Here is a 23,212-nt window from a genome sequence, read left to right on the forward strand (position 1 = left end):
TCTTTGTTGTCCATGTATACTGCAGGCAGAAAATGATTACAAGACTTCTGAACTCAAAGTGTGGGAAGCCTTTTGGAAGAGCAGTCCACAGCTAATATTCCTATGAAGAACCTATGAAGCAAGAACCTATGAAGCAAGCCTTTATTGGTATAGACAGCAGTACAAAAATAATAAAAACAGATTAAAAAGCATATACAATACAGGATATACATGTTGGGACGAAGGAAATCTACTGGCATTTAGTAATTTCCAGGAGAAAGTCTGCCACTATCATACATAGAGAAGGATCAGGGTTGTCCAACAAGTAGTGTAATCTAAATAAATCGGGGAGATCAGGTAAATGTAAAGGAGTGAGATTCACATACTTGGATCTGATTTCCTTGAATCTGAGACAGTGAAGTAATTGGTGGGCCAGAGATTCAACTGAGCCATCGTTACATGGGCACAATCTTTTAGCTAATATTCAAACACTTAAGTATATATTAATAAAAAAAGAAACTTTAACTCTTAAAATACAATAAGAAGACAAAGAAAAATAAAAGGAACCAGTCAACAGATTAAAAATACCTTTGCTTGCTATTCCTACCTCCTACCCTTCTGTACCTGCATATTTGAGTCCTCTGAATTATGGGGAAACAACATTAAGACTGCTGGTCAAAAAGATACATAAGCATTTGCTGTGTGCAACAGAATGGAAAAACAGACTGCACTATATGATTATCATTGCATGATGAATTATGGTATGTCTTTTTGTTAGTTGTTCTGCGTGTGACCCCATTCCCAGCGGCATCCTACTTCCAGATCACTGGCTTGCTCTTCTGACGAGATAATATTGCTGGTTAGAACCTTAACAGGAACGGTATCCCATGAGAATGAAAATCTAGCTCACCTTTATATTTCATTCATTTATGACAAAACTTTCTGAGTGACAAAAAAAAATCCTTTAAGCTAAGCTAGCACTTGAAAATTGTTACTTTTTCTTTGCTAGTTATGTTTCAAATCAGGAGCAAGATAGGCTAAAACTTAACCTTCACTGCAGATATAAAGAAGTTTGACTCTTTGGCTGTTCCTATTATTTAATTTTAATTTACCTTATTAGACTTAACAGTTTAATAAATTATCTTTTCTCAGTGAGAAGAAATGTGCAAAAAATTTAGGACAATCAGTCAGGGTTGGCTACCTAGCTGAGCAACCTGTTTGCTGAAGATCAATAGGATATATTGGCATCCAGTTATCAGACATATCTGAAGCCACGAAGACCAAAATTTTGTACTTGTATCAGCTGAAATCTTGGGAAATTCTTTGTTTGGGATTTACTGTTTTATTTTTGATTTAATTGAAAATGTTTTATGTATTATTTTAAGCCACTTTAAACCATGAGGAAAAGTGGATATAAATGTCTTAATAAATAAATGAATATTTCTTTTTAGAAGAGTCACATGAAGGATGGAGAGGGGTGTTATTTCTTTGTTCCCTTTGGTGCTGGTAGAACTAACAAGAATGCAAAATAGCTGTGCTCCACTGGTACTTGCGGGAATGAGAAAATTCTCCAAAAGCCCCAGAGATAACTTTAGAGGCTTCTAATATAATCTTCTAATATAATCCTCTTTCCATGTTAGACAGATAGTAGAGGGAGTGAAGTATGACTCTATTGTGCTTCTTGGAGCCCTACCTGCACTGAAAGGGCTTAAAGGAGTAGGAAGTAGTTATGTTCCCTTCTATACAATAGGAGAAAGAGTGGGCGGTTATGTGATTGTACTACATTGGCCAGGAGGGGGAGGCAGTATGTGTAGTGTGAGAGTACTGGACAGTATCTTACCTCCCCCATCCAAAGCTGGAGCCAGCTGTAAACATCACAATTTAGGAAACTACGGGGCAATGCAATGAAAGCACCTATTATGTGCTACTGTTTTGGTATAGAAGGAAAGCCTGTGTATCAAGTGAGAAGCAAAGGGGTAGAGAGATGTCTCTTTGTGCCAGTACTTCGATACCTCATTTTTATGCTGTGCATCATGGAACATATGAATCGCTTCTTACAAATTAGTATTATGCATGATAAGCCTAAAGTAAGTGCTATACTGAAATAGGTCTTACTTCCAAGAAAATACATATACACTTGCAGCTTTACTTACTTGTTGCATAAAAAAAATCTACCGAAAATTTTTTTTCACACATCTAGTACAATTACAAGATATTTTCCTGCATAAGAAATTTTTAAAAAATCAAAACTGGATAATAAAATAAGGAATTAACATTATGCAGTTGAATGCACAAATATATATATTTATCTTAATAGTTTCTATCTTGCTGTCTACGTCTAAGGTACTCAATGTTGTTTAAAGAAAATAAAAACAGTATAAAGAAAACAGCATAACAATATTCCAAGTTTATATTGTAATGTATATTTCTATATTTCTTAATAGTTTCTATCTTGCTGTCTACGCCTAAGGTACTCAATGTTGTTTAAAGAAAATGAAAACAATATAAAGAAAACAGCATAACAAAATCCCAAGTTTATATTGTAATGTATATTTCTATATAATTCTATATCTGGGGATATCCATGTCCCCAGGCGCACACCTTTCAGGCGCCTCCGGCATCCCCCAAGTGACTGAAAGGCCTGCGCCAGCGGCCCATCCCCAGCCTCCAGGAATGAGGGGGAGCTCTGCTCCACACACCCTGCTCCACCCCCATTTCCCTCCCTAAGGCTCCCTGAGCCTGGGGGAGAGAGCACTTGCTGGCCTCTGGGACATGCTTTTATAAGCACAGAGGCCGGGGAGCAGAACTTGGGGGCCACACACCCAAGGGTGAGGCTTCAGCAAGGCCACACACCCCAAGCCCCCTCCATGCCCCTGCCCCCACCCTGGAGCCCAGCTGCTATTCTCCACTGAGCCTGGGGAAAGTGCACTTGCCGGCCTCTGGGACCTGTTTTATAAGCACAGAGGCCGGGGGTGAGGCTTGTGGGTGGGGTCATGCCCCAAGTGGTGGGGCTTGTGGGCAGGATCACACCCCAAGCCCCCCAAGTCTCCATGCTTATAAAAGCATGTCCTGGAGGCCAGCAAGTGCTCTCTCCCCAGACTGTGGGGAGAGCAGCAGCCGGGCTTTAGGGAGCCCAGGCAGGGTGGGGGTGTGTGGTTTGGGATCATGGCCACCTAGTTGTCTTTGAGTGCCATTTTCCCTCTGTACTCCTCTGGTTTTTGTATAAAACAATTTAAAAAGACAATCATATATTAAAATAGAAATAAACATAATTTCTTCCACAATACAGCAGCCTCTGAGCATTCACAAAAATAAAATAAAATTTAAAATTTTATATATATATATTATATATATATATATATATATATATATATATATATATATATATATATATATATATATATATATATATATATATATATATATATAAATAAACCTTTATTAGGCATAGAAAAATTTAAAATAAAACAGCAAAACAATTGAAAATAATTGGCACTAAAACAGTCAGCAATAATAATCTAGACCATAAACTTTTAAAAATTGTCTTAAAGCTGAAAGAAAGTAGCTGGAATTGGAACAGAATATAATTAAAATAAGCAATTTGTATTTAAAAGTGATTTCTAACCCACCAGGAAAATTTAAATAAAGTTCACCAGGGAATATCTTAACCATGTTTGTACAGATTCAAAAGGAAAAAAAGAGATGCATTAATAATATTTTAAATAGCTACAGTTATATTAAATAAATTGCCCATGTATCCTCAGCTTTTACTATTTGTATGTATCATTCTAGGAAGGGAAACTGATGGATTAGAAAGGATCAGCTAAGGGCAATGAAAATTATTACAGTCAATGTAGAGCTTCTAAGGAGATTTAAAAGCATTTACTTATGAAAGAGAGAGGTTAAAAAGATATATGATAGAGGTGAATAAAGGTAACAAATATAACTGTGTTGCCAATGCCAATTGGACACTTGTATTCATTTTGCTGGGTGATACCACCGATGCTTGATGAATTTAAATTAGTACAGATGTGAAATTCATGAAAGGAAAAGCAAGTCTTTCATTAATGTTACTTGTCAAGCAGTAAATTTTACTTCTATTTAATGTCATTGAATCAAATACCATAATCATGAATGCTAAAAAAGGATTTTATTCAGTGAGTGGGTTAAAAACTGCCCAGGGGACCTATGCTGGAGCATCAAGGAATAAACAGATGCCAGATGGAAAAACTCTGCTTCTTAATAACATTACACAGCTGGCCAGGTACTTTGCTTTACTGGTATACCAAATAAAAATACAGACTTGTATCAGCATCAGCAAGTTTAGAAGCTGGAAGAGAATCTCAATTATCACCTAGTTTTAACTTTCTCCAGTGGCAAAAATAACTGAATTCTGGAGGGAGTAATAATGTTAATCTCTTGCAAAAGATGGAAACATTGAATCCCCTACCATCAAGTCACAGCTGACTTATGGTGACCCTGTAGGTTTATTAAGAAAAGAGATGTTCAGAGGTGGTTGTTTGCCTTTGCATCATGCCCCTGATATTCCTTGGAGGTCTCCTTTCGAAATACTTGTCAGGATCAAGGCTGAGAGTATGTGATTGGCCCAAGGTTACTCAGCAGGTTTCCATGGCAGAGTGAGGATTCAAACTGGGGTTTCCCAGATATTGGTCTGACATCTCAACTACTACATCATGCTGGCTGTCGGTGGTACTTTAAACTTACAGTTTTTTATTTTCTTGGACTCAAAGTGAGCAAAGGAGCAGCAAGTTGCAAATACATTTCTTGCATCCGATGAAATGGACTGTGGTTCATGAAAGCCCATACTACATTAAATCTTAGGTCCCTTCCGCACACGCAAAATAATACGTTTTCAAACCACTTTCACAACTGTTTGCAAGTGTATTTTGCTATTCTGCACAGCTTCAAAGAGCACTGAAAGCAGTTTGAAAGTGCACTATTCTGCATGTGCGGAATGAGCCTTAGTTTTTAAGAGTAGCTACAGTAATCCCCTGGCAGGTGCTCTTCATTTAAAAAATGTTGGTAACAAGCAGAGAATAATGTTCTTATATAAAGTTTTGTTGGTATGCATAGGAATATACAGAATGACAGAAAATAAATAAAAGCATGGGATTATATAGAACAGAAGCATTTTGTTCTGAGAAACTTATATAAAAATATAAACACTCTTTCTCCAGTTGTCCGGGCCCTGCGGGACCTTGGTGAGTTCCGCAGGGCCTGCAAGACTGAGGTGTTCCACTGGGCTTTTAGACTGGCCGCTGATGCCCCCCTCTTATAACATCAGTGGACCCTGCCGTCCCCCTCCTCTTAGGGGGTTTAGCCGCAAGACGCCATCTGTTGTGTTGTGTAATTGGTATGCTGCGTTTTAAAAGGGGACTAGTTTTAATATGTGCAGAGCTATAATTTAATTTTGGTTGTTTGTCGATTTTATTTATACTCTGTATATTCTATGTTCACCGCCCTGAGCCCTTCGGGGGAGGGCGGTATACCAACATTAACAACAACAACAACAACGATGATGATGATGATGATGATGATGATGATGATGATGATGATGATGATGATGATGATGATGGTGATGATGATGATAATAATAATTTTAATAAAGAGGAGAATGAAGAACTGAGGAAAGGCAAAGGCATGGGTAACAAGGAATGATTATGAGTAACAGTAGTTGTGCATGCTTTTCATTTGAAGTGTTTGTATTTTTACTTAATTTTCAGTTGTCATTTGGAACAGGCTGTTTTCTGCGGATAAACTAGATGAGAAGATTTGAAAACAAGAAATATAGTTGGGTGTAATAGTTAGCACTAGGATGAGAAAATGAAACAGTTGATCTCTCAATGGCCCATCTTTCTCCTTGTCTTTTTTTGTTGAGAAAATGATGCAGTGACTTTCCTACATTTACGGATATGCACACCAAAAACTTTGGATTAATTTTGAATCTCGGTTTAGAGTGACATACTTTTTGTTATCCTGAAATTTCAGGACTCTCTTTACTATTTCAGGATAGTATTTGGGACCCGTTCTTCAGTTGCCTCCCCATTCCCCCACCCTCACTCAGAGAGGGAGAGAAAGGAATTTGGTTTCACCAAACAGCTGTTTGACAGTGTTTCTAGTCCCTTTACATTTTAAAGGGCCATTAAATCCATCTATCCCCATAAAAATAGTGACTCTTTAAAATGTATAGGAACTGGAGATGTTGACTAACAACTGGCCTTGTTACTATTCATAACAAATAATGGCTCTGTTATTTGTTGTGTGGTACACGGAACTTCCAAAACTGGGTCTGCCTTATCAGCTGTTACTTGGCATCTACAGTCTCTCTAAATTTTACATGGCCATTATTTTTGTGGGGAGAGAGGTAGACCTGGCCTCCCATTTCAGAGGCTAGGTCTTCCCACAGAAAATAGTGGCTTTTTAAAATTTAAAGGGAAGGAGATGCCACCAGCAGCTGTTTGGTGGACCAACTTTCTCTCTCTTCCCCTGGGCTTCTGAAAAAAGAAAACACTTCCAAAATCCTGGGAGGTTTTCATTCCTCCTTGAATGTAGAAATGTTGGGGTCATATTGCATATCCCTAAGCCAACCTGAAACAGCTAATTTCCCATTTATTTTCTGCTTGTGTACATCCAAGTTCTCATCATAAATCACTATTTATCCCCAAATAGTACTGCAATCTGTTGTTTCTGTTGTTATTTTGACTGTTGCAAGTCAACCTGGCAAAAAGTATTTTCTCCAAGTGGTAGATGGGCAAAAATAAGCCTTTCGAGTAATGAAGTTGTTTATAGTATGCTCCTATCTAACCTCTTGAACTTATATATGCGGACTTAGAAGTAAGCCCCACTGAATTAACAGGACAACCTCCAGATAAATGTGCACAAAACGTGAAATCCTGACTCTATCAAAGAAAATAAAAGTTTGTAAATGTTTAATTCAATGTGAAGCTTTGTTTTATGAATAAATGCTCTTTTTCTCATAACATTTAATAACTTTGTTGTTGTTGTTATTATTTTGACTTGATAGACCGCTCTACTCCAGAAGGGCGTGATGATGTGTGATGGAACCACATTGTATAAACATGTCTAATGCCCTCCAATTTCAGAACATCAATTCAACTGCTAGATAAAATGCATTCTTGATTTTAGAAATCAATATGTGAAGTTATACCAAAGTTTTTTGAGTATCTTTATATTATAAGTTCTTTTATTTCTTAATAAACAAATATCATGATATGTAACAGCAAATGGGCTAAACCTTGTGCAGATGATGTAAGTAGCATAGCCAAGATATGGGGGAGAAAGTATCCCCAAGTATGGAGAAATATATGGCTTATAAATTAACAGAAATATATTTTTTTTAAAAACCTTAAAATGGTCTGATAAAAACTAAAAATATTCCAGAGGAGCTAAAAGAAAAAGGATGCTGGTGGACAACAGAAAACTGTTTGCTCAAGTCCTTGTGAATGTAAAGAACCCTGTAGGGAAAGATTTGGAGGCTAAAAGTGTTGGGATTCCCAAAATTGTTCCCCCCCCCCCTTAGTTCCTTATAGCCTCCACCCATCTATTCAGTACATGTAACAGCCAAGTGTTTCGCCTCTGGAAGTGAAAACTAAAAAAAATAGACAAGACAAGGTTCTCTACCTGCTAATAGCACTCCAAGGAATTCTGAGAAAATGACTTAGTATATTTGACAAAAGGGGAAAAAACTAAAATGGCCTGATGAAGGCTAAACAGTCTTCAGAAGGCTGTTGTTGGCAGCAGTTACATGGCAGTTAAACAAAAGAAGGGAGAGGAAAGAGAAATTGATTCACTTAAAATGTTTATATCCTGCTTTATCTCCTGAGACACTACACAGCTAACAAAGCAACAAAAGCTGTAAGGACACAAAAACCTCATAAATGTCCAGCAACAAATTAAAAACAAATACTGTACACAATTAAAACGCACAGTTTATTTTATTTATTGGATTTAATAGGCTTCCCTCCCTTGTGCTCAGATTCAAATCAATATACACAGTCAGCCTGCTCAAACCCCTCAAAACTGGAGGAGGAATAGGCAGGTAGATTTGAGTATAATACAACGTGGGAGAAATACTTCTAAATAACAATGTTTCATTATATTAATTTTCAAAAAACTAATGCTTGAAGAAGGAGTTTCTCTACAAGGAAAAATGGAATAGCTATAAAGAAATCTATTGTTCTTGCTGCCCCTGGTCTTGTGAAATCAGCCAAAAAGCTCAGCTACTGTGATACCATTACACAGTCAAACTCTCACTGATGCCCTGGAGCCAATAGCTGTGCATAGGGATGTTGCTGGAGGAGGACTTGCTAAGGGAGGTATTACAGTACTTTTTATAAAAGGAGTTAGTGACTTGAGTTCCAACTTGAGAAAGTGGACTTGCTATATATACTTCTGTTCATGATCAAACATGAATGATTTTTATTGGTGGGGCTGGGGCTGCAAGAGGTGAGTTCAGGAACTGATAGGAAGGCAAGCAATTTCTTGAGCACACTATGCTAGAAAGGGGTCTTGAATGGCAGATACTGAGTTTGAATCTAGCAGCATGGTTAAGGTTAGGAAGCAGGGCCTTGATCCAAAGAACAATTAATTTAAGGGCAAACAAGTGTTTCACAGGAAACACAGGAAAGGGGAGCTCTGCCTGATGCAGAGAAGACAGTGACAGCTCAGGTCTGGCTCAGAAAAAAACAGCAGAGTAAAGGGCAGCTCTGTTTGGTGGTGTGGCAGAATGGTTTAGCTCCCTCTCTGGGATAGATAGAATAGAGCAGTGATGGTGAACCTTTTCGAGACCGAGTGCCCAACTGCAACCCAAAACCCACTTATTTATCTTGCCAACACGGCAATTCAAAGTGCCAACATGGCAATTCAACCTGAATACTGAGGTTTTAATTTGGAAAAACGGTTGGCTCCGAGGTGTGCGTTACTCAGGAGTAAGCTTGGTGGTAGTCGGTGGCTTTGTTTTGAAGCAACTGTGCAACTCTTCCAACGGGTGAATCACGACCCTAGGAGGATTTACTCAGAAGCAAGCCCCATTTTTAGCAACCGAGCTTACTCCCAAGTAAAGGATCACGCTTCAGTTCTTCGCATGAAAATCAGTGGGGTTTAACAGCGCTTAACAGGGTTACCTACACTGCTTCCCCAAAACTAGGTCTTAGGTTTAATGCTAATAATTGAGCCCAGCGGCCCAGGCCAGCCAAGATTAATATTGTGTGTGTGGGGGGGGCAGCAGCTCTGTTCTGCCTGCGTGCCCCACGTGAGAGAGGACTCTGAGTGCCACCTCTGGCACCAGTGCCATAGGTTCACCACCACTGGAATAGAGTATCCCATTTATTAGACCTCTCTCTTGGGGTAAGCAGACTTTGTACAATTTAGTCTGACTCTTGGAAAAGAGTAGGGTACGGGTGGAATCCTAAGTATATGAGAGAGGATCCAACCTAGTGGCTAGTCAAAAGTCTTTTTGTGCCTGATAGTATTTTTAAAAAATTAACTACTCTCTAAAGCTGTAATTGATTTAAATGTAGATGCCTCACCCATGTTTCTCCTTTGTCTGCCAAGAGCTGTGCAGCTGATCTATTCCTTGAGATTATCTTCAAATAAATCAGCCTTCTTTGTTGTTTCTATTCAATTCTCGCTTCGGTGATCTCCATAAACTCCATACTTGTGTACTACAATACTTACCTCAAGGCAACCAACCCAAAGCCTATACCCTTGCTATTTTTAGGACACCTGTTGGCTGAGGAGAGGGTTTCTAAGTTAAAACAACCTTAGATCTCAAAAAATCTTGGGAGGCTGTATGTATCTCCTCAGTAGGGGAAAAAAGCTTGTCATTGATAGTGAATTCATATTCTTGGTGTTTCCTACTTTGGCAGCTGGCTGTTTTCTTAAGGGGTTTTTAAAGAAGAGGAAAGAGAGTTCCATATCAAAGAACTAAAGTTGTGGGGCTCCTTGTGCCCTTGGCTGGTCTGACCACCTCCCCCACTTCTCTGCCTCAACCTGTGTGCACAGTCCTTCCTTCCTTTCCCTTTTGTGGGACCTCTCCTGACCTGGGTCAAATCCAGTGCTTGTACCATCCAACAGCAGTGACAGAAGGAAGAAAGGCAAGCTCTGCCTTGGACTATCCTTCCTTCTGCCCACTAATATGCCAGCTGAAGGCTCTGAGAAGTGGTCTCCTTCTTCCACTTTCTTCTCTGACCTGCCCACCCCCAGTCCTGAACTGTTCCTTCCTACCCCCAGCTACCTTGCTGCTGCTCCAAAACTGTGTCTACCTCCAACCCCTCTTAGCCCTCACCAGGCTTCTTCCTGACTGGCATGGCCTCCAGAGAGCTGTTGCTGGCTGCCATTGTCTTCTTGCTTGTCTCCTGCCAGTAACTGTGCTGCAAATGACCAGGAGGCTGCCTTTTGCCTAGAGGGGATGAGCCCTGGTGCTGGACAAGTGTCTAAATTTAATTCATCAACCAGGCCATTACTGACAACACTATTTTTTAAAATAGCAGTAGCCTTTGGGATTGTGTCCATTTAACTGTGAGGGGTGGGGCTGTTTCTGTACTTGAAAAGATGTGGGAAGGAACAAGATCACCTGGTCTCCCCACCCATTTTTAAAGGGTCAAATTCTTCCCTAAAATGGGAGCAGCAAACTTGTGGCTGTTCTAATGTCTAGTTTGGGTCTTTGTTTAGGCCTGGCCAAAAGCAATGACAACAAATATAGGCTAATCTGTTATGATTATTTGATTCTTTGCATTGGACTTCAGTTTTCAAATTTAAGTTATACTGATTAATTTATATGTATTTTGGTTTGTGTTTCTGTTTTGTCAGTTGCTTTAAGAACAGTGCAGAAAAGTTAGGTGAAAAAGTCAAATGAATAATAAAATAACTTTAAAGAAAAAGAAATCTAATGTCTGAATTATCTCTGCTTACAAGTGATGCAATGCAAATGCTTTCTATTCTTAACCATCTGTCCTCAGCATTTATCTAAAACCAATGGAATCATGGCTTTGCATAGGTTTCCCCCCTACATTCAGACATCATTTATGTAAGGCAAAGATGTCTTCAAGAAGCAATTGTTCTTGGCAGGTACCTGTTTTCCCATGAAAAGAATGTACTTTAAAACAAAAATAGTGTAAGCTGACAAGAAGATAATAAAATGGTGACCACTGCTTACTCATTTATCATATGATTTTCCCTGCTTCTTTAATCTGATTCCTGCTGCAGCATGAAGAATTATGCATTTTCTATAAGCCCCATCATTCTACCACCCACTTATCCACCCTCGCTTTCACGGTAGAAAGCAAAAGGGGGGGGAACTGTTTTAGAGCTAATTTGCTTCCAGTTATGTTGTATGGATTTCTACATTTGTTTATATGAGTAATATATTCATACTGCCTGTTGATATGGCATTACATGTATACATATAAGGTTATGCACTGGAAAAATTATAATTTTAATTCCAAATTGCAATTTAAGAAAGGGAAGGTTTACCGGCTTCAAGAATTTTTGGAAATACTGTAGTCATATTGTGAAGACTTGTTGGATTCCATTTTCATTTTAATTAAGATCGGATTAGATGGCTACCAATTGATTTCAATGTGGGGAAATGGCAGATTTTCCCCAGACTTATTGATAAACTGCTTCAGGGAAAAGTTCTGTGACTCTGCTGATCCAACAGCTAACCAAACAGCATCCCTGGAGGGATTATTATTATTATTATTATTATTATTATTATTATTATTATTATTATTATTATTATTATTATTGATACAAAACAGTTATACACAGCAAACAAGATCAATATGCTGGATTTTGTATTACATCACACGTCGGACACTTCCCAAGCATCTAGGACTGTGTGATGTATCGACGAATAATGCGTGCAGAGCCGAGTAGGGTGGCCTTTTGCAGCTGACATATGGTGATTTTGTCAGCGCCAATTGTTTTTAAGTGCTGTTCAAGATCTTTAGGCACTGCACCCAGTGTGCCGATCACCACTGGGACCACCTGTACTGGTTTGTGCCAGAGTCTTTGTAGTTCAATCCTTAAATCCTCGTATCGTGTAAGTTTTTCCAGTTGCTTCTCATCAATCCTGCTGTCACCAGGAATTGCAACATCAACTATCCACACTTTCTTTTTTTCCACAATCGTGAGGTCAGAGGTATGGTGTTCAAAAATTTTGTCGGTCTGAATTGGAAGTCCCAGAGTAGTTTTGCGTGTTCATTTTCAGTGACCTTTTCGGGTTTGTGATTCCACCAGTTCTTTGTCAAAGGCAGATGGTAGTTGTGGCACAAGTTCAGTGAATCATCTGACAGCGGTATTATGCCTCTGCTTGTGAGTCAGATCTCGCGATCTTCATGCAGCAGCTAGGTATGTGATCTATTGTTTCGTCTGCTTCCTTGCAGAGACTGCACTTGGGATCTGTAGTTGACTTTTTCAATTCTGGCTTTGATGGCGTTTGTTCGAATTGCTTGTTCTTGGGCTGCAAGAATCAAGCTCTCAGTCTCCTTTTTCAAAGTTCCATTTGTGAGCCACAACCAGGATTTTCCTTGTCAATTTTGTCCTCAATTTTTTCTAGGAACTGTCCATGGAGAGCCTTCTTTTGCCAGTTTTCTCTTCTGCTTTGCAGTGTATTTTTACGGTATTCACTCTTTGTCTTTTGCACTTTGAGCAGTTTTCTGCTGTTGACTTCCATCAATGTTGGTTCTTCACTGTTTTTCACATAATCTGCCAGTGCATGTTTCTCTTCTTCCACCGTTTGTTTCACTTGCAGAAGCCCTCTACCTCCTGATTTTCTGGGTAGGTAAAGTCTGTCAACATCACTATGCGGGTGTAATGAGTAGTGGATTGTCATCAGTTTTCTTGTTTTTCTATCCAGATCATCCAGCTCTGCTTGCGTCCAGTTCACAATTCCAGCAGTGTATCTGATGACGGGTATGGCCCAGGTGTTGATAGCCTTGATCGTATTCCCGCCGTTTAATTTGCTCTTCAAAATTTTTCTGACCCTTTGGACATATTCTCTGTTGAGGACATTTTTCACATGTCCATGCTTGATGTTGTCCAGCTGTAGTATTCCCAGGTTTTTATAGGATTCAGGTTGATTGCACTTTATGGTTTTTCCATTAGGCATCTCTATGCCCTTACTGTCAGTAATTTTCCCTTTCTTCAATGCCACAGTGGCATTTGTCCAAGCCGAACTCCATACTAATGTCATTGCTGAAGATTCTGACTGTGTTGGTCAGTGACTGAATTTCAGTTTCTGATTTTCCATAAAGCTTTAGATCATCCATGTACAGCAAGTGGGAAATTTTTGGTGAATTCTTTGCAGTTTGATAGCCCAGGTTTGTTTTTTGTAGAATTGTTGACAGTGGGATCATTGCAATGATGAACAACAATGGTGACAGTGAGTCACCCTGGAAAATTCCTCTCTTGATGTTGACAGTTCCGTAGCTTTGGTTGCCCACGAACAACTCAGTTTTCCAGTGTTTCATTGCATTTTGAGTAAACTTGCTAATATTTTCACAAACCCCAATGACATCCAGACATTTGATGATCCAACTGTATGGCAGTGAGTCGAATGCTTTTTTGTAATCAATCCACGTTGTATATAGGTTTGTTTTGCGGCTTTTGCAGTTCTCCAGTATCATTTTATCAATCAGAAGCTGATCTTTGGTGCCCCTACTTCTTCTTTTATTACCTTTTTGTTCTACTGGCAAGATGTTATTTGCCTCAAGTAATCTTGGATTTGATCAGCAATTATGCCTGTCAGCAGTTTGAACATTGTAGGCAAAACATGTTATTGGCCTGTAGTTTCCTGGTATTGTCCTTTTGCTGAATCTTTCTGTATCAAATATGTTTTCCAGTTACTATCCATTCACTGATGTTTCCAGTTTGCAGCATTTCATTGAATTGTTCGGCCATTTTTGAGTGCAGGCTGGTCAGATATTTGAGCCAAAATCCATGCAACTGATCATTGCCAGGTGATGTCCAGTTCTTGACTTTCTTCACTCTTTTACTGATTATTTCTGTTATTTCCAAGTTTCTCATTCTGTTCTTTGAAAATTTCTTTTCAAAGTATTTTATCCACCCAGCATTTTGTTGTCGCCTTTTTCTGTTTCCCATAAATCTTTCCAGAATGTATTTGTAGCTGTTTTCTGGGTTTTCATTCTGCAGAGCTGCCGGCTGATTGAGACTGTGGTGGGACCGCCTTTGATCAGATTGAAAAAAGTTGATTTTGTTTTGTACTGGATGACTCTAGCTTCATATCGCTCAATTTTTCTGGCTGTTGCTGTGATCTGTTGTTTCACAATTTCAAGTGCTTCTTCAATTTTTCTTGTGTTCAGCCAGTATTTTTTAATCAGGTTATTCTTTATTTTGACATTTTTCAGTTTTTGTTCCTTCATGTTCTTCAGATTGCTTGCATCTGATCGTAGGTTCTTGATTTTTTAACTCCAACCTGATTTTCCATTTTGGTTTTCCAGTCATTTTTCTTGCGGGCTTCAGTTTTTGTATCCCCAATTCTTGTGTTACAATCACTGCTGTACTGTATGCAAGCTGATTAGTTTCTTCCATTGATGTTATCTGGATAGTTGCGAGTGCAGCATTCACATCTTCCATTAGAGGTGCCAGATGTTTTCTTGGTACTGTTTTCAATGTTGGCAGTCTTTGCCTTTCTTCCTTTGATGCAGCATAGGTCAAAATTTTCTCTTTAAGTTCTTGTTGCCTTGTGGTCAATGTGCCAGGTGTACGAAAAAATGGCCACAGGTTTTTCATGCAAAATTTCTGCATTTTCTTCTGGCTCAAAATGTTCAGTGGACTCAGATATTGTTAGAACTCCTACAATTGTCTCCACAGTTGCCTGTTCTACTGTTTCATGATTTTCATTATTTCTTCAAGTTAGAGCTTCACTGAACACCTTGTTCCTGGTTATGAATCGCCTCTGGTCAGCAAGTCTCAGTTCAGTTACAGTTGAATCTGGATATTCGAGTTTCCACAGCCGGTACATCCGTTTTTGGTAGCCACGCTTTTGGGGTTCCGATTTATGGTAGCAGTTCATGACAGTTCGATTCTCTGACATTGAAAATTTCTGCCGCTTTGGTAGTTGTTTTGCTTCCAGTTGCCCTGCAGGTCCATGCCCTGGTTGCTCAGCAATGGGTCCTGGTTCCTGTAGCCCACTTGTCGACGGATGCCCAGGTTCACCAGCACCCCCCCTGGTCCTTATTATCCTGGGCGACGACCGAGCCAGTATAGACTTCTTTTGAGTTTGTTTCACCATATTTTAATGGGTTGGGTGCACTTAGTCCTTCTCCTCAATTGAGACCACTCTGGCATGGTTGAACCTGCCGGTAGTTTGCACTACCACCAGCACAGCTCTCAACATCACAGAAGCAGTTAAGCCCCCCGCCAACGACAAGGCGGCACCCGGTGGGGGGATTATTATTATTATTATTATATTATTATATTATATTATAATAATAATAATAATAATAATAATAATAATAATAATAATAATAATAATTATTATTATTATTATTATTATTATTTATTCGATTTATTAGACCGCCCTACCCCTGAAGGGCTCATGAGGATGAGAAGCTGAGAGAAAGACCAGAGCAGTTTCTGGCCTCTTGTAGTGACTATAATATCCCTTTTCCCATGAGGGATAAGACGTATAAGAATTTGGCTTTGATTTTCCTTGAACTGTCTATCGAGTGATATTCATAACTTGATTTTTGATTTGGATTTTTACTTGTAAGTTAGGCTTTGGGGAGACCCAGGTTTGAATCTTCACTCTGCCATGGAAGCTTGCTTGACTATCTTGGGCAGTCACACAATCTCAGCCTAAGCTACCTCACAGGATTGTTGTGAGGATAAAATGGAGGAGAGGAGAATGTTAGCAGTATGGGAGTCCAGTGGGAATAAAGGCAGAGCATAAATGAGCATGTAAATAAAATCAGTAAACCATAACATATTCTTTTAACCAATTCTTAGGGATAATCACCAAAAAAACAGTAATTGCAAGTTTGAAATTGCCAGGCTTGTATAATACTGCACCAAATTCCATTCATTAATGATTAATTCTATGGCCTTATTAATTCTATAAAACCATCTTTAGAAAGGAAAATTTTTCTGCATACAAAAAAGTTTTGGAATATGAACTGGAAGCTTGAGGTTAATGAAACAGCCAGCGTCAAGATTTGAGGAAAGGGATCTTGCGTCCAGTATGATGGGATATAAAGATGAGTCTTCCTGTTTCATATATAGTCCCTAAATGGAAGTGTTTTTGCTTTTATTGAGTAATTGCTTTGCATTCCTTTGGCATAATGCTTAAAATATTTCTAACATATTTTCAGGGATAGGATCTAATTATAAAAATGTAGATGGATGGTACATCTGACACTCATCAGTAGATTGCCAAGATTTATAACCTGAATATTGCTTCTGGGTAGCAATAGACGCAATATATTTAAATGCTATAAAGTCCAAATTCTGCAAAGTTCACCTTGCCACCCTAATAATGTGAACAAGATTGCTTGTTTCCATGGCAACACATAATGTAGTACCATTTCACTGTCACAATAATTTAATGAAGTAACACATTAAGAAATGTTTTGAAAATGAATTTATAAATACACAGCAGATAAGCAAGTATTTTTTTTAAATTCAGGATTATAACAGTTCAAGTCATATACTGAGAGACATGAAGATTATTTAACTGAGAAAGTCCAATGTTTAAAACTGGTCAGTCAGCTGCTTTCACATATATGCTTGCAAATTCTAAAAGAAGCTATCTCTTGTGTCAAAAATGTTTATGTTAAATGATAGTTTTGTATGTTCCTTGTTTTGTGAAGAATCTTATGTAATTCATATGACAGCTCAATGAAGCTGCAAAGGAGAATCTGCACATTGTTACAGGTTTCTGCAGCTGTAAAAGAAAACAATTAATCCTCCATGGTTCACCAGTGAAAACCTTTAACAATGAAATATGAAGGAGCTTAATTTGGCTTGAAGAACAGGGCCACAGTCCAATACAGTAGGTAGGGTTAAGCCTATTTAATTGTTTGGCCAATTAATTTGATATAGTCTGGATAGTCACATCAGAATGATGAACAAAAAATATAGAACATAAAGATTACCATCAAATGTACTTGTAAATATGTTGTATTTAAGTAGATTGAAAGCAGTGGTGGGATTCAGCAGGTTTGCACCAGTTCAGCAGAACTGGTTGTTAAAATGGCGCTTGTAAACAACCGGTTGTTAAATTGTTTGAATTCCACCACTGGAAACGGTTGTTAAATTGTATGAATCCCTCCACTGATTGAAACCAATGATTTTAATATTTTATTGCAATGTATTATTTATCCTATCTTGTCATGGATCAATCAGCAACATTTTATAATCAAAAGAACAAAAAATAATTCCAAGATACTAATATTTACTAAGGCTCATTCCGCACATGCAGACTAATGCACTTTCAAACTGCTTTCAGTGCTCTTTGAAGCTGTGCGGAATGGCAAAATCCACTTGCAAACAGTTGTGAAAGTGGTTTGAAAACGCATTATTTTGCGTGTGCGGAAGGGGCCTAAGATTCGAATGTTTGCTTTGTGCCACTTGTATTAAAATAGTAACAATATTACATTTAGCTAGGTGTATTGAATTCCAATTAATTCGTAGCAGTTGAACACAAGAAGTTGGACCCAAGAATAAATATCCTCCCCCATTTTCCCCAAGAATTTCCTGAAGTCCCTGGAAAATTACTCCTGAGTGTCAGAAGACCCTCAGAATCAAAATGAGGTGCAGCATTAGGAATTGCAGAGATCGCCTGCTCATTCATTGTGTGAGTGATTACAGCACATGTGGAATAACTAACTCAGGAGCAGAGGGGATGGTTTCTCTCAATAGTCCCTTCTTGCTACAGTCCACTGCACCGCATTCCACTCTGTAACAGAGGATCCACAACCTTTAGGTGCATCATTTCATAGGGTTCAAGAAACTGAAAGAAGAAAGAATGGGGAAAGATCAGTTCCAGAAATCCCTTCTTCCGTGTTTCATAGAATCTCATGTTATTTATTTTATTAGAGAGTTTAAAAGATTTTTCTGAAGTTTTAGAAGACAGATTGCTTTTTTATTAATATTCAGTATACTTGATTGTAAAAGTCCTGTTTCTTTATCTTTAGGGAACAACTTCAACGAATCTATCACCAGCAGAAGAGGAAGAAGATGTGAGTGAAAATAGCTGTGGACCTACGGGATTGTGGGAAGCTCTAACACCCTGTAATGGATGCAGGAATCTTGGATTTTCCAGTCTTTCTCAGGTATTTTACTTGATGCCTGATTTTCTTATAGAATATTTTTTTAATAAAAGGTCCCCTATTATAGTTTTTATATGCATTTTTTAAAAAAACCCCTCAATATTAGATCACAGGTCCAAAACAGATGTGCTGCTGAGAGCTGCTGGGAATGTCTCACCCAATCTTCCCTTTGTGATGGAAATGGGCTAGACAGAGAAACTGGTCATGCCCTCAAAATAGGTGACAGGGGGAGGCAAACCATGTTAGAGTCTTGATAACAACAGTGGGTTGCATTTGACATATGCTGTTTATGCCAGCAACTGATACAGCCACTCAACCCCCTTCCAGTAAATTTAAACTGCAGACTGCCTCCTGTGTGGGAAATGCTTTCCTATGTCAACCTATGTTGTAGTTGCCACAATTGTATTATAATAACTGGCTTCCCAGGGAGACTAGGATCTCCTATCTGTATGAAAACTACACCACTCATTAAAGCTGGTTAGGATGCTAGCTATTGCAAACACACCTGACCTGAGTGTTCATCCCCCCTTTTTGCTTCAAAGTTTCACATGCAGCCAAGGAGGCAGGTCTTTGACCTTACAGAGAGGAGCAGCCAAGAGCAGCAGCTCTTGAAGCACATGGATTGCAGCTTTGAATGGAGAAAAAGAAAGAACTTCTCCTCCCCCCCCCCATGAGTGAGGGGAAAAAAAGACTGCAGAAAGATAAAGAAGTAAGGTAGCAACATGTGGTTTCTGCAGCTTGCGGCTTCATGAGAAAGCTCTTGTATATTGTATTTAAAGTTAATTTAATATTAATTGATGTGGGAGTTTTGCATTTTATGCTGTGGGGAAAGTACCATGGAAGCTCCTTCTTGCGTTACATTGGTAAACGGTCCTCCTTTCTCACTGAGTTCAGTTCAGTTCAGTACCTTTATTGGCATTAACAAAGAGATTGATAAAAGTATAAATAATTAAATAGATTAAAAGAAGAAAATAGATTAAGATATATTAGTAGCAAGGCAATCAATAAAAAGGGTAGTGACTATAACTGGAATGGGTCTGCTGAGCCTGGGTTTCTCGTTGGACCTCTTTGCTAATATGGAAGAATCACAAATTGTCAGTCTTCTGACACAAAGATTAGTTAACATAGAAACTCAAAAACCTCACTACCTGAAAGCCATTTTACGTACGGGACTCATCACTCTCCCTCCCAATAGAGCTCTGCCATCGTACTTTTAAAATTTATCTTCACCCCAACTAAGACACACATTCATGCTGGCTCATTTGAATGCTCTTCCTTCTGCTTACCTTGGGGCAGATTTCTGTAGATCCCTCACCACAGAAGAACATGCCCCTGTTCCCGAGGTCAGTTGAGTCTGTTGAACATATTTTACTAGTCTGCGAAATGTATACCTTGCTTAGAAGGCTCTTCATCGATCCTAACATCCAAAATTGCCACTTATTCTCACTGAGTCTCAACTGGATAATACATCTGATAAGCAATGTAATAGGACTAGCAATTCCAGAAATTTTAAGGGGAGCTGTTATCTGAAAAAGCAAAAGTATTAATCATAACCAACAGTGCATTACATCAGTAGGAACATAATACATTTTCCTGGGCCAATCTGTTATGTTTGTAGTCCTGTTTTCTTTATCAAAATGTCCTCTTGTACAATACAGTTTGTTTGCGAAATGCCAAGAGCATGGGAACCTTACTGACCTTATCAGGCAGGCTGTGTCATGATTGGGTGAGCACACAGGAGTCTCTGGTTACAGTTGTTTGCTGAGAACAGGCAGAGAGTAGAGAAAGCTTACTTTCACTTCTGGGGAAAGCAGTCCTGAACAACGGGTATTTGGTGAGCAAAACAGATCAATCAAATTGGTCCAGGTCCACAAAGCCAAACCTTCAGTCCGAGAGCAGGTGATACAGAAGCTATCAGGCTGTTTCACAAAGTTGTTCCTGCAATTCTTGCTGTTCGCAGCTGCCTCTTATAAGCCTGTACTCTTGCTCAGTCTGAGTCAATCTGGTTTCAGGTGTGGTCATGGCATGGAATGGCCTTGGTTGTTCTGATGGATTACCTGTACCAGGAGAGAGATCCTCCAAGCATCTCCAGCTGATTCACCAGCTCTCTCTGTTTTTGGATTTTGCTTCTGGGTCCAATTCAAGGTGTTAACATTAACATACAAAGCAGCCCTAAACAGCTTTCGCCTGAAGAAATCCCTGTGTATATCTGCCAGGCACTAAGGTCACACGGGGAAGCTCTCTTTGTGATACTTTCCCTGCCAAGATTTAGTGGGGACACATAGGAGGGCTTTCTCTGTGATTTTCCCCAGGCTTTGGAATAATTTCCCCTCAGCGGTTTGCTGGGCACCTATCCTGTACTGGTTTAGACACCTGGTGAAGACTTTCCTTTTCACCCACTCATTTGATTAGTCTCGCCTCATTTGTGATGTTGGTTGAGGGGCTCTGGGTGAGGGTTAGCATTAGGTTTTTCACTTTTGTATGTTGAATTTTTAACAGATGGATTTAAGGGGATATTTTTTTATTGCTGTAGCCACCTAGAGATCCTATTTATAGGTGGGATGAATTTTGTTTTGTCAACTTGCAGTATAACAAAATTTCAAAAGATGTTACAAACAGTAAAATTTAGATTGTACAAATTCTGGACATGGCCCACCCACCCTAACAAAGGGAGCGGGAGGGGGAGGGGTGGCATGCAAGGGAGGGGAGTGAGGGGTGGCATGCAAGGGAGGGGGAGGGGGAGGGGCTGTGTGGCCGTGGTCTAGTGAATCTTGTTCCTAACGTTTTGCCTGCATCTGTGGCTGCCATCTTCAGAGGTGTATCACAGAGGGAAGTCTTTAACATCCAGCCAGGCTGTCAGGAGTGGCATACAAGGGAGTGGCATGCAAGGGAGGGGAGGGAGTGAGTGAGGGGTGGCATGCAAGGGAGGGGAGGGAAGGGAACCCGGCATCTGGACATGGCCTAGCCACCCTAGTGGGGGGAGGGGAGGGAGGGGTGACATGCAAGGGAGGGGAGTGAGTGAGGGATGGCCTTCAAGGGAGGGGAGGGAAGGGGCCCCAGCATCTGGACATGGCCCAGCCACCCTAGTGGAGGGAGGGGGAGGGGAGGGAGGAGTGGCATACAAGGGAGGGGAGTGAGTGAGGGGTGGCATGTAAGGGAGGGGAGGGAAGGAGACCCGGCATCTGGACATGGCCCACCCACCCTAGCGGAGGGAGGGGGAGGGGAGGGAGGAGTGGCATGCAAGGGAGGGGAGGGATAAATACAGAAGTGAAATGTAAAAAAAATAAGGATCAAATCCAAGTTGTCAAAGCCAATCAATTTCTGAATTTTAGGAAATATTTTTCAGCTATCACTAAAAAGCACCCATATTTCTTTGACATTTTAACAGCTGCTGTATATGCCATATTGGTTATGCATTTAGACAACTTAAGCATCTGGCAGCATGATTTTTGTTGTAATGCATAGTGCTGTGTTAGCAGATGACTAAAGCTCATCTTAATGAATACTTGAGAAGAATCTTTTCCCAATCATTATTAACTAAAACTGCACTTTTGGATCAACGCCTTTATGAATTTGTTGATTCTTGCAGTTGAACAAGTAAAATGTTGCAGAGTAGATAAATCTGACATGTGGGCAGGTGACATTTGGAGAAGCTCCAGAGCAGCTGCTGCCACATCCCCACAAATGCATAAATGTGTTCAGGCTACATGGTTGTGCAGGGAGCAGAAAACTGGGGCCTTTTACCCAAAGGCGTGGACGAGAGCAACATTTTTTTCAGTAGAAGGATAACAAGAGACCTGATTTAAAGATTTTTTTAAAAAAAATTTCAGTGGACCACCAAAAAAAAAAAGGTTTTTAGATCATATCAAGCTTGAACTGTCTCTAGATGGTAAAATGGAAAAGGCAATAATGCTAGGAAAGATGGAAGGTAGCAGGAAAAGAAGACCCAACATGAGATGGATTGGCTTGATAAAGGAAGCCACAGCCTTCAGTTTGCAAGACCTGAACAAGGCTGTTAACCAGAGGATGTTTTGAAGGACATTGATTCACAGAGGGTCACCATGAGTAGGAAGTGAATTGACAACACTTAATGCACCCATCAAAGGATTTGGTACAACAGTGAAGGGAGGGGGAACTTTCCTAAGCAAATATTAGCAAATTCTAAATTAAAGGGCAGACAATTTACACTCCTTATCCAAGCTAAGAACATAACGACAACAAATTGACCAGAGCTACTTCAGTTTGGAGCAGGAGTTACTTTTAAGTAAAAAAAGTTCAAATCTGGGAAAAATAGGACACAGGAGAAGTGGAATCTGTTTGGACAGAGGAGCCCAGTTTTCCAGAAGTGAAGCCTAAATAGTAGAGAGGAACAAAATATCACCTCCTCCTTGTATAGTACAGTGTGGGTTAAAAAATAAAGGGAGACAGATTAAGATGGGTAGCAAAGATAGCAAAGTCCTAGTCTTTGAAAAACTAGATGAAAGAATAAGAGATCCAGTATGCTGAGAACTTGATTTGCAATCCATATTGTAGCACATGTCAGACGCAGTTACCTGCTAGGCTAGATATACACTTTTTGGCCCATAGGATAAAATGTTGGTTTTTTTGGAGGGGGCGGGGGGGAGAAGGATAACAATACATGAGAATTGGGCTGTTTATCAGGAGAAAGCTATAGAACTGATCAAATGGCGTCAGGGAAGGGCATCAGGAAGGGAAGTTTTTGGTGGAATTATAATTCAAGATTACAAAACTAGAGACATGGAGCTAAGTCATATATTCAGCAGGAACTTTGGGGACAATGGGAAGATTTGAACTGGAAGTTCCAGGCTGTCACAGGGCGCTTAGTCTTCAAATTGCATTAATGGTCAGTCATTGAATATCATGTAAATGACAATACA

The 23,212-nt window shown here is 39.6% G+C and overlaps 1 protein-coding gene across 15 annotated transcripts in view; it reads left to right on the forward strand.

The window, feature by feature from the left end:
* ANKS1B (ankyrin repeat and sterile alpha motif domain containing 1B) overlaps positions 1–23,212 on the forward strand; it is a 462,906-nt gene that overhangs the window by 78,755 nt on the left and 360,939 nt on the right. For all 15 annotated transcript variants that reach the window (XM_048500513.1, XM_048500514.1, XM_048500506.1 and 12 more), the window contains one exon: positions 18,180–18,317. In XM_048500513.1, coding sequence (XP_048356470.1) covers positions 18,180–18,317 — 138 coding nt within the window. The remainder of the gene's footprint in view (positions 1–18,179; positions 18,318–23,212) is intronic.

Source organism: Sphaerodactylus townsendi, linkage group LG06 (assembly GCF_021028975.2).
Source record: "Sphaerodactylus townsendi isolate TG3544 linkage group LG06, MPM_Stown_v2.3, whole genome shotgun sequence".
NCBI classification, from domain to species: domain Eukaryota; kingdom Metazoa; phylum Chordata; class Lepidosauria; order Squamata; family Sphaerodactylidae; genus Sphaerodactylus; species Sphaerodactylus townsendi.